This window comes from Sminthopsis crassicaudata, chromosome 5 (assembly GCF_048593235.1).
Source record: "Sminthopsis crassicaudata isolate SCR6 chromosome 5, ASM4859323v1, whole genome shotgun sequence".
In the NCBI taxonomy this organism is placed as follows: Eukaryota; Metazoa; Chordata; class Mammalia; order Dasyuromorphia; family Dasyuridae; genus Sminthopsis; species Sminthopsis crassicaudata.
Window position 1 is genome coordinate 23,859,188 of NC_133621.1, and position 12,674 is coordinate 23,871,861.

The 12,674-nt window shown below is 37.2% G+C and overlaps 1 protein-coding gene across 4 annotated transcripts in view; it reads left to right on the plus strand.

Moving 5' to 3' along the window:
- NEK10 (NIMA related kinase 10) overlaps positions 1–12,674 on the plus strand; it is a 223,887-nt gene that overhangs the window by 149,351 nt on the left and 61,862 nt on the right. For 2 of the 4 annotated variants that reach the window (XM_074268058.1, XM_074268060.1), the window contains exon 27: positions 2,579–2,629. The exons of the other annotated variants lie outside the window; for them this stretch is intronic. In XM_074268058.1, coding sequence (XP_074124159.1) covers positions 2,579–2,629 — 51 coding nt within the window. The remainder of the gene's footprint in view (positions 1–2,578; positions 2,630–12,674) is intronic. 4 annotated transcript variants of the gene reach the window in all.

The window sequence follows — 12,674 nt, forward strand, 5'->3', positions numbered from 1 at the left end:
GTCTCCTAGTGTCCCCATCACTAAAAAAAAAATTGAGATGTACAATAGTACTGTAAGTACTATAGTATATATACTGTACTGAAGATAATATAGTACTAGATAATCTACTATAGTATTGTATTGTACTATACAGTATGTAGTACTGTATATGATATAGTATTGTGCTATAAATAATAGACTATATGTTTATATTAAATAGATATTTATAAACTACTGCTGCCATGTATGATTATAAACTACTATATACATAATAAATCACACACAAAAGTAGAGGTAAAAATATTGAAGTAATGATATAAATACTATACAATAGTTTTTATTTTATTAACAGGGCCAAACTCTTGGATTCACTAAAATATTAAAGTTTTATTTTTAGTAAAAGCCATGTAATGCCATGTACTTCATTATTTTTGAAAATCTCGATTTAACATCGCAACACAGCAATTTGCAGGTCTGTTTATAAGTTCTGTTTGCTTCAATATTTGATTTAACGACTCTCATAGCTCAAAATGACACTTCACAAAGATAAGCAGATCTCAGTGGAAGAAATACATTGTTGGCTGTCTACTTTTAAAACTAGTATATTTTGGCTCACTCTCCCAGGACCAGAATGGCTATATCTGTCCCTCAGAGTTGTAGGTTAGCCAGAGGAAGTTTGGCATACTTTGAAATAGTAGCAATAACAGATGTTGAAACATTTCTCCTAAGACTTTGGTTGGGAGAAGGGAACACCTCTCTCCCACTTTGGTCTCTGGGAGAGAGCCTCAGAATTAGCTCAGTTCTTATTAGAACATGGATTCCACCAAGATCTCACCCAGGTGTGATATGATTTCCAAATGAATTTTCATTTTGTCATCCTCTAGGCTGGGTCCTGAAGGCCACTCATCCAGATCTGTCATTTTAATTTGTATTATTGTAATCAATCACTGTGGATTTTTTCCCATATACTATTTTGTATTTTTTCCCTTTTTGCTTATATAAAAAGTGCTGCTATGAAATACATTGGTATTTCCTGCTACTCAAATCGACATTTTTGGAGTATATACATGATAGCACAATTACTGAGTCAAAGACAGGAACAACTTAGTACGTTTTTTCCAGGGTTTCAAAACAGTATTTGAGAAAATCTGGACCACCAGTTTATAATTCCACATGTGTTCATGTTCCCATTTTATGTGACAGCCATATTTTTATTATGTTTACACTGCCAAGCCATGAGTAAGGACTATCCAATTTTTTTGCTTTTATTTCAATAGAGTGATCATTTTTGTAATTATTTAAGTCTAGAGTGTCTGACTAAGTAAATTATTCAGTATTTTATATAGTTATAATTATTGTTGAAAATCTCTATTATTTTCTCCTGCTTGGTTTTATCACTGTTTTATGGAAATATTTATAATTGAGTTGACTTTATTGTATATTCAGACTTCACTGACATTATAAATCTTCTTGATTATTTGGTGTGCTAATTTGGTCTGCTAATTCTCTTAAGGTTTTGTTGTCTGTAAATAAGAGCTATTTAAATCTTTTCTTTGCTGTGTTTATATCTGTGATTTTTCTTTCCTGTCTTATTACTGCACATAGTTAGCATTTCTAAAATATATAAGGTAGCTCGTGAAAGCTATTTTATCCTTTGAAAATAATCCTCACTTTTTAGTTTAGTTATATCTTTGCTATGTTTAGAGAGTTTTACAGAAATGTTTTTGTCAAAGACTTATTTGATAAAAATTGCATCCTAGTTTTTTTGTAATTTGGTTAATTATGATAATTGTTTCTTAATGTTGAATCACACTTGAGTACTTGGCATAAACCCAACTTAGTTGCAGCAATTTTTTGGATATATTATCTTGATTTCTTTGCTAAAATTAAATTAAAATTTTTTTGCATCAGTAAGCATTACTGATGTTTGTCTGTAGTTATATTTCTTTGTTTTCTCATATTGTATTTTGAGAATAAGATCTGTAATGGTCTCAGAGTTTAGTAGAAGGCCTTTTCAGTTATTGACAGTAGATTTTATAACACAGGCATGTAAACTTTGCTCTTTAAATATTTTCTCTATTTCACTTTTGAATTCATATAGACCTGTTCCCTTGCAATCTCCTTTTGCTGCTTTTGGCAATTCCTTCATGGTTTGCTCAGCGTTCAGTTTTTGAGATCAGATATTTTAAGGCCTCCATTTATTGTTTTTATTTTGGTGTTTTATATTTTTGTAGGTAATTAAACATTTCTTTTAATTTCTCTGTTCTAACATTGTTTCTGCATACTTTTTAATTATTTTTCTTCACTTTGTTTATTTTTCATTTTCCTTATCTTATTTTCTATTATTTTTGATGAATATACTTAGTACTTAGTTTTCTTTATAATGTACATAGCATATTGTAAAAGAATTGTACAATTTTAAGCTTTAATAGCTTAAATTAAGGATGGGACACATAATAGTTTTTAATTTTTCTTTTCAATGTTAATTTCTTATCTTTTGTTTTGGGTTTGATAATTTGTTGACTTTATAATTTCTTTTTAAGTTGCATGCTTAGTTCATTAATCCCTTCTCTTTTTTGTTAATATTTTATGTTTTCAGAGATATAATTTTTCCTCTGAGGACTGCTTTAGATGCATCCAAAAAATTTTGGTATGTGGTCTTAATGTTTATTTCTTTTTCATAATCATTTCTATAATTCATTTTTGAACCAATCACTATTATTCATTTAAGCCTATATCTTTAGCTTGAGTTTCCTATAAAGTGTTTTATAATATCATAATCCATAAAGAATAATGCTTAATATTACTACATTTATACATTTGTTTATAATTTCTTAGTACCTTAGCAAAAATAAGTTTTTATAAAGGTACCATTGATACTGAGAAAATGTATATTTTTAAAATCTCAGATTATTTCTTGAGCCTTTTAATCTTATTTTTTCAGACTATTGAGCTTTGTGTTTTTCTTTTATTTTGTCTTTTAAGTTAGCTTTTTCTATTTCTGCAAGTGGAGCATTAGATGTTCCTACAATTATTGTGTTATTATCTATCCATGCCTTATTGAAATTTTAGTTACCTTTTCCTTGTGACTTTGGATACTAATTTATGTGTGTGTGTGTGTGTGTGTGTGTGTGTGTATGTGTGTGTGTGTGTGTGAGAGAGAGAGAGAGAGAGAGAGAGAGAGAGAGAGAGAGAGAGAGAGATTTAAGATTGTAGGGGCCTTGTCTTAGTCATTCCCTTCCATTGTATCAGTGGTGATGAGGCTGGTTAGTCTGGATTTGTAGATACAGAAGTAGAGTGACTTCTACCACACATGGCACAGCATCTTTCTTGAAATAATGTGGCTGAGAGTCTGGCTCATCAGAACACCACTCAAAAACAATCCAACCTCTAAGCTTAAAAATATATATTAGGAAAGACAGTGTACACAAGAATTTTTCTAGAGCTAAAAGATGATGGGATTAGAAGAGATAGAACAAAGCCTTTTTATCCAGAATCCCTCTGTGGAATTCAGGAAAGATTGGAATCTTATATTATGTTCACCACTTACCGATCCCAAAACTAATATATTCTTCCTCTGAATCCGGGTCTCCTCCCTACTCTCGGCGTTAGAGGTTCCCAGACTTTCTTTTGCAATGGCTTGTGGTCCTTATAAATACTTACATGTTTTAGAAATCTCCTGTAGCTGCTGCCTCCAAACAAAATCTGATATAAAGCTCTTATTACTTCTCCCTCCTCCCTCAGTTATGATCCTACTTGAGCATTTACTCTTCATAACTCTTCCTTGGGCAAGACCTCTTCCCCTTCTCTCAAACTCCTTCCATTGACTCCTCTCACAGCCTTTTGGGTGGATGAAAGAGGAAAGAGCCCATTTCTCCTTCCCCCTCATAGTAAGTGAAAGCAAGTTGGAGCCTAAGTACGGCATCCTCTTGTCTCTTGCTTTCCTTCTCTCTCCGTAACACACTTTGTGTTAACCTTGCTTCCTCCCAAGAGCTTCATTTTTGAAGAATGTCTTTGTCTATACAATATTCAGTTATTTCAGTTATCTTCCCTTTCTCCTTCCCAACTCTTTAAACTTCTTTTATCCTTTCCTTTAGTTCTTGATCTAGAGCAGGAAAAAGCATAGAGATCATCTAATTTAACTTTTTTATTTTGCAAGTTTGCAATGTGAAGCTACAGAAGGTCAAGAGCATGGTAGACAGTAGTAAGATGGCCAATTATTAACTCTTATTTTCTTCATTTTCTTCCCAAAGTCTTTTGTTTGTTTTTGAACCCGGAGTATAGTAGCCCCTCACTGACCAGGTTCATCTATTCCATTTCTGACCTGGGCCAATTGCCCTTCTTAGCCAATCTGGTAATTCACCACTGCTGGGGGCTCATTATATTGGTGAAACACTTAATGGGCGCATTTGGTCACCTTATTCCCACTGAATCTCAAAATTCCTAAATTCAAGCAATCCATCAGCTTCACCTTCCCAGAAGCAGGAATTACAGGTGGGGAGTAATCCAGATTTATTTACTCCAAACTTACTTATGTGTGTCTCATTTAAAGTACCTGCTTACTTCTGGTTTCTTTTATATGATTAAGTTAAAATGACTTTTTGCATTGATATTTAAGTTTAATTATCTATATAATACAATTTATATTATTCCGAGGGTACTTGATTTCTTTGCTCTTTAGAATAGTCCAGTGCCTTTAATTTTTCATGAATGAGTAGTCCATGATAAGTCAAATCCATTTTTCTATGATAAGGAATAAATTTTAGCACCAGATTCCTTGGTGATTAAAGCTTGAGGTTTCTTTCTATTACTAATTTGCACTTATTTCAGTCAATTTATTATTCTTTGTTTTTAATATCTCTGGGCAAGTTTCTGGTATTAGTGCTTACAGTTTAGTAATTGGTTCTCAGTTCATTGTTTTTTTTTCCTAAAAGACCAGAACTTTTCAGAATTTTCTCTGTGAATTTTGTCTTCATGATCAGTCACTTTGGGTAGTATATAATGTATCTTTTATGTTGTTGTACAGCTGCTTTTCCTTCACATTTTTATTTTTGAGTTCCAAATCTTCCTTTTTCATAAATTTCATAGTTTTGAAGAATTTCTTCATTATGTTTTCTAAATTGTCTTAATACTATTGATTCCCAATCTAATTTTATTCTTAATTTCCATTCTATTTTTTCTTTTTTGTTTTCCTGTTCCTTTGAACCATTTGAAGTTTCTTTATATTATTTCCTTATTGCTCAAGCTTCTTGTAGAATTCGTCTCTTTTTACTGGACGTTTTCAGGTTATTTTCTATTAATCCATGATATATAATCATTGGCTGCATTCTTTTTTAGTTTGCTCACTTTTCCTTATCTTACAACTTTCTCTTTAAATTATAGCGTTATATGACCCCAACCTTTAGATCAAGGCCTCCAAAATGGCTTTCCCTCTAGTTACTGTTGTGTTTTTTTCCTAAGGAAGCCAGTAAAGCTGAGGGGCTTCAAAGTCTGAGAGGGCCTCTGACCGGCTCATTGTCTGATGGAGACTCCCCGAGGAGCAGGCAGCAATTGGTTTTCTATTTCCTTCCCCGCACGTCAGTTCTAGCTCTCATTTTAGCTCTCGTTTTCTCCGTCTTCTCTTCTTTAACATGGTGGTTCACTTTCTCTACTGGGAAAATTGAGTGCTCTCCCCAGCGCCTGTTAGGGGATGGATTAGAGTGTTGGCCAAGTATGGAGGGAGGGTAGAAGCCCCACAGCCAAAGCTCTAAATAAACCCTGTTGGGGCACAAGGAGCTGGCTGTGTCCTAAATGCTATTGGAGTCATGATGAGAAGTAATGATCTAAAAAGTGAAATAGAATCATATCCTCTTCTTGCTGGGGATTACTTCTGCTTGGGAGCCCAGGGAAGCTAAATACTCATTTAGCACATGGTCATGTCTATAAGCTCCTTTTGCTGCCATGTTTGATGATTGAATGTTTATGGTCACATCTATTCTTTCTACATATTTTCCAAGCTATGGTAGTAGACAGTCTTCTTAGGTGTTGATTACTTTAGTTCTTATAAGATGGAAGGAAACCATTAAGTGGCTTTTATGTGCCAGGTGAGAGAGAAGCAGGAAAGAAACCATTCAAATACAGTAGAGCCATATTCAGGACCATCCAAGATTTAACAGCTTCTACATTAAAGGAATGGAGGACTTGGAATATGATATCCCATAATGCAAAAGAGCTGAAATTACAACCAAGTATAACCTATTCAGAAAGAGAGTAACCTTCAGGGAAAAAAATGGATATTTAATTAAATAGTGAACTTTTAAACATTCACATTAGACATTTACAAATGTTATATCCTTTGATCCTTACAACGACTCTGGGAGAGGAATAGCTACTTTTATTACAATCATTTTATATATGATGAAACTGAAGCAGGTAAGGTTTAAGTGGCTTACCCAGGATCACAAGACAGTGAGTGTCTGAGGCTGGATTTGAATTCAGATCCTCTTGAGTTCAGACCCAGTGCTCTGCGCCTATTGGGTCTAAACTTCCTCTTCTTATAAAATCCCCAGTTGCCTTTCAAGCTTAACATTTGTGAAGTGTTTAAACAAACAAATTAATATCCTAATAGTTGTTACTTTGTGCAAACTCCACATTACCATCATCCTAAAGATTTGCCCACAATTCTCTGTTGAAAAAATAGTAAATGAAGCTATTTTAACAGCACATTTTAAGAGACACAATATTGTGTAAACAATTTTATTTTTATTGTCTTTTTTATTTAATTATAATTCCCCCCCCCCCCAGGCTTTGCAGGCACCACAGGTTAGTAAAGTTGTGATGTTTAGCAAAGCTTACTAGAATTCTATGGCTCCAGCTAGAGTTCCAGTTTGATTTCCTTTAACAAACATTTATTTCTGATATGTTCATCTAGCTGCTCTCTTTGCAGTCTTACTTTTTATATGCATGAGGTCTTAGCATCTTATTGGGAAAACAGCCCCGTGTTTACTTTCATCTTCACCTTGAATTGACTTGAGGCTGGAGCATCTTCTGCTGTTCTGACAGTAGAGGAGCGAGTGTGGAAACGAGCAGTGGGCCGGGCCGGAGTCCCATCGGCTGCTTTCCTGCGACATTTAGACCAGTAACCATTGATTCTCAGGCTCCTGCCTCCCCCTCCCCCATCTTTTAGATAATGGAGTTAGGCCAGATCCTCTGTGTAAATTTCTGTTGGGCTCTACTCTCTGGGATTCTGTGAATGCAGCTGAAGAGGATTAAGCTTCCCGTTTTACACTAGATTCCAGTTGATCCATAAGATTTTCTGAATCTCCAGAGCTGCTGAAGTGTCAGTCTGTCTAATGCATTGCCTCCTGGTGAAGCTCAATAAGGGCATGTTGTCAATCGACATAGTTAGTTAGGATGTTATTTAGGATGTTAGGCTGTCTGTTTCCGCTTCATCACTTGTTTCTCATTTTTTCATCTGCTTGTTCCCCAAATAAAAGAGATTTGGTACATTACTGAGCAGCGAGGAACCCTACCTTAAGTCTGATTGATAGGTGATGATGGTGATGATGGTGGTGACGATGATGATGATAATGATGACACGGCAGATACTAATTTATGAGGAAGGAGAGAAAACTTTTTTAAAAGTTACTGAACATGGTGAATTTGGCATTCGACTTTTCTTTCAGATTGTCGTCCTCGGAATCTCAAGGGCAGCCCTGTTCATGGATTTCTTTTATTTGCTGACAGTTCAGTAATATGTTCCAATCTTTCCATGTAGTTCTAATTGCAATGATAGCATGATGAAAGTGTCATCATAATTAGTGGTATAAAATGAATACTTTTCACTATGAAAACCCATTTTAGGATTTTTGAAACAATTCTAATGCTAAAAAAAATCACTAGAATAAAGATCCACCCTTGGAGGGAGCGTTTGTCTTTTATTATTTATAAGCTGCAGAGCTCAAGAACATTAACCTTGCTCATGATACACGGAGCACTAAGAATGATTTTGTAGAAGCCATTCTGATACCTAAACAACTCAAAAAAAGAAATACTTAAAAACATCCCCATGCTCCTGCAGTGATGTAGAGTCTGTGTTCAGCACGTTCCATGGTCCTGTGACATCTCCCTTCGTCCCCAGGGTGGGGAAAGCCCTGTGTGGACTGTGGCGTAGGGTGAGCCCTTTCAGAATGCCTTTGTTTCTTTCGATCCCAGTTTGGGGATGAAGAGGAGATGAGGGCTAGCCTGCCCTCTCCCTTGGAGTCATTACCTGCTGGGGGCTGCTGCAAACTCTTTAGCTGAACATCAGTCCACTTGGCATCTCGGTTTTCATTAAAGGGCTATTTGTCTACTAGAAAACCACAGTTATGATCCTTCTCCATTTAAACATTTTCTCTATGTTGTCCCATTCAAACCCTGGAAAGTGGTTGCCAGGTTTCCAAGCTCCTTATTTGCCAAAGGAATCTCTGCCAAACACCTGGTACCCCCCTATATCTGTGCACATAAGGACACGGTCCTCAGCCAAGCCAGCAGAAGAAGGAGGATGGAGTAGACGGCCTCAAATAGAAACTCGGCTCTTCGGGAGCTCCAGAGCAGATGTGGGTTTGTTATCTTCCGCTGGGAAGTGTGTTCAGGGAAGAGCAGACATTGTCATGTACACTCGTCCCGCGAACGGCCTGGGCAGTTTCTTCTTAATGGTGCTGCTCTTAATAAAACGGGCCTGGCGCACTGCTGCCAGTTGTCACAGCTGATTTGGATAATGCCGTTTGGCGCTAATAGGAGCTGCTCAGCTAAAGATGTATGGTGGTCAGCTGCCGCAGGACAATGCTGCTTTACCCCGAGAGAGTCTGAGCGTGGCATCAGGAGCCCTTGCCTGCCCTTGGCTCATATAATGGCCACGAGATCCATGGTGGCAGTAATGGCCTTGTGCAGCCTCTTGAGCCCGGGGATGCGGGATTGGTGCATGCAGTGAGGCTGGTTGTTTGTAAAGCACAGTTAGGGTGGATTCCCTGCATCCTGGCAGATCCTGAGCAATCCCCCACAGGGTCACTCTCGCCCTTCTCCCAGAGAGCCAGCTGGTCTCAAGCCTGGGTTACAGTGATGCCCAAGAGCACTCCTCTCTGCAGAGCACAGAACTAGAGAAAAGACCTCTAGGGGGAGGATTCTGGGAAGATGGCAGAGCAGGCAGGTGCACTTCAAGCTCTTTAGAGTTCCCCCACAAACAGAATGAATTTGCAGCTGAGGATGACCAAAGATTGGTGAAAAATCAAGATTTAGGTAAAAAGAGGGATCTTCCTGGTACAGCCCAAGAAGGTCTGAAGAAGGCCCTCAGAGCCCCAGATTAAACCCTCTGAGGAGCCAGCTCCCCAGAAGCACCAAGTGGGAGCCCTGAAGCCTCAGCAGGAACCAGAGACTTTTACCCCTGAACAGCTTGTGGAATGGAGGTGAAGCTGTGCAGCAGGACAGGCCCTGGGCAAGAACAAAGCAGCACACTGGGATGTTGCTGGTTGGGAAACGAATGGAAGGGGAGAGAATTCATAAAGAAAGAAAACAGAACAGATTGTGAAACATCAGATCTGGAGAACAGATCAGGAAGAGAAAACATGAGAATAATTGGACTGACAAAGCTGTGACCAAAAAAAAGAACCTTGAGACAGTAAGGCAAGAAGATTATCTTGGAGTGATAGATCATGAGGGAAAAGTAGAAATGGATAAAATCCACTGATCACCACCTCAAAGAGATCCTTTGTGGGAAACACATAGAAATGTTATTGCTAAATTTTGGAACCCCCAGATCAAAGAGAGAGTTGTTCAAGAAACAAGAAAAAAAAACAAATAATATGGGAGGTACAATCAGAATTGTATAGAAGTCCTATAAGCAGCCACAATAAGAGACTGGAGGTTCTAGAATCATATATATTGGCATTCAAAAGAACTAGATCTATGGCCAAAATTATCATATCCAGCAAAATTATAATGTTCAATGAAAAAGGACATTCCATGAACTTCAGGACTTCTATCAACCAAACCAGAAGTCAGTAGAAAATTTAACATGTAAGAGCCAATATCCAAGATTAATTTTAAGGAACTTAACATGGACAAATTGTTTTCTACATGAAATTACATTAAATTTTGTGCCATAACTTGGCTTACTATTATTTAATATCTCCCCACCTTGGGAGCTATCTTTGCATGCCTGGGAAAGGAAACAAAACTCTGATATTCTCTCCCGTCCCCATCCTCCCCCCCCTCCTCCCTCTCCCTGTCTCCCTTCCTCCTTCTCTCTCTCTCTCTGTCTCTCTCTGTCTCTCTCTGTCTCTCTGTCTCTCTGTCTCTCTCTCTCTCTCTCTCTCTCTGTCTCTCTGTCTCTCTCTCTCTCTCTCTCTCTCTCTCTCTCTCTCTCTTTCTCTCTTTCTCCCCCTCTCCTTTTCCTTCCCTCTCTTCCCCCTCTCTTTTTATAATTTTCAAAATGCATGCAAAGATAGTTTTCAACATTCACCCTTGTAAAACTTTGTGTTTCAAATTTGTTATCCTCCCTTGCCTCCCGTAGAGAGCAAGGAATACAATATATGCTAATATATTGCATGTGCAATTCTTTTATACACATTTCCACAATTATCATGCTGCACAAGCAAAATCAGATCAAAAAGAAAAGAGAACTAAAGAAAAAAGTAAGTAAACAACAACAAAAAGGTGAAAAACTATGTTGTGATCCACACTCAGTTCCCACAGTCCTCCCTCTGGATGCAGATGACTTTCTCCATCTCAGTCTTATTAGAATTGCCCTGAATCACGTTATTGTTGAAAAGAGCCAAGTCCATCACAATCGATCATTGCATATTGTGTTACTATGTACAGTGTTCTCTTGATTCTATTCCCTTCACTTAGCATCAGTTCATGTTGGCTTTTCTGAAATCATCTTGTTAAGATTAGTTCTTAAAATGGAGTCTACAGATAGATATCAGGGTGGGGATGAGAGTCCTTGCATGAACATGAAAACAGCAAAAGTAATTCTCTATTCAATATACTTTCATTTCTAATTATTCTATGTATTTGATTTCGTGTATTTTTTTTCATGTATTCTGAGAAGGGGTTCATAGGTTTCATCAGACCTGCGGGGCCCATGACAAAAAACAATTAAGAATTTCTGGCCTAGAGGGGCTTGTTCTAAATTATATGATCCTATAAAAGGGAGAGAGAATGAAACCATAGCTCATTAACTTAAAATCACAGATGCTTTTGGTTTCCCTTTTAAACATCTTTTTAAGTTACTTGATGAGACACTTGTGGTAAAACACAAAATATATTAAGTGATCAGTAACCCATTTTTAAAAGAAAATTTTCTCATCTTAACTGCAGTTAAAATCACAGGAGACAACTGGTGATACAAGGGGATGAGTCATGAGGAAGTTCTGAGTTAGAATCTGGTTTGTCACTTATGGGCTATGGGTCTCTGGGAAGATCACTCTCTGTCTCAATTTTTTTATCTGTAATATGGGATAATTATAGCTGGTTTTTTTTAAATTTTATTATATATATATATATATTTTTTATAATATTATCCTTTGTATTCATTTTTCCAAATTATCCCCCCCTCCCTCTATTCCCTCCCCCCGATGACAGGCAATCCCATACATTTTACATGTGTTACAATATAGTCTAGGTACAATACATGTGTGTGAATATCATTTTCTTGTTGCACAATAAACATTAGAATCCGAAGGTACATGCAACCTGCGCAGACAGATATTAGTGCTAACAATTTACATTCACTTCCCAGTGTTTCTTCTCTGGGTGTAGCTACCTCTGTCCATCATTGATCAACTGGAAGTGAGTTGGATCTTCTTTATGTTGAAGATTTCCACTTCCATCAGAATACATCCTCATACAGTATTGTTGTTGAAGTGTACAGTGATCTTCTGGTTCTGCTCATTTCACTCAGCATCAGTTGATTTAAGTCTCTCCAGGCCTCTCTGTATTCCTCCTGCTGGTCATTTCTTACAGAACAATAATATTCCATAACCTTCATATACCACAATTTACTCAACCATTCTCCAACTGATGGACTAATTATAGTTGTTAAGATCAAATGAGGAAAATGTATATCAAATATTTTGCAAAACCTTAAAGCATGATATAAATGCTAGCTACTATCATTGTTCAAGTCCATGAGACTCAGACTGGACATGCTATACACACACACACACACACACACACACACACACACACACGCACACACACGCCATGTGTGCAGGTGTTTTTTAGGACAGGTCAACATCTCATAATGGCTCGAGATCCAGCCTGAAAGCCGGGCTCAAGCTCTTCTTTTGACTAAGACTGGCTGTGGGATCCTAGGCCTTGCCCAGTCAGTACTTCAGGCACTTGATTTCTAATGGGACCTGAGGTTGCAGAGAGTGTCCCAACCTCCACTGGTAGAGGACCTGGCCCTCATCTCACCTTTATAGGCATGAGGTCTGTTGCCCATGTTTGTTATGTAGATCAAATATTTTTTTTCCAATTTATTTTAAAATGAACTAGTCATTAAGTTGACATTTGAAAAAACAAAACAAAACAAAAACTAAAAATCAAGATAGAATGTAAAAATGGTCACCATCCTTATGTGGATAGTTTGGGGCACGGGAAGGTGGTCAGTTGCCAGTAAGTGAGGCAGTTATTTAAAATATTTCGTAGCAGAGGCCTCTTCCTTCCTCCTTTGC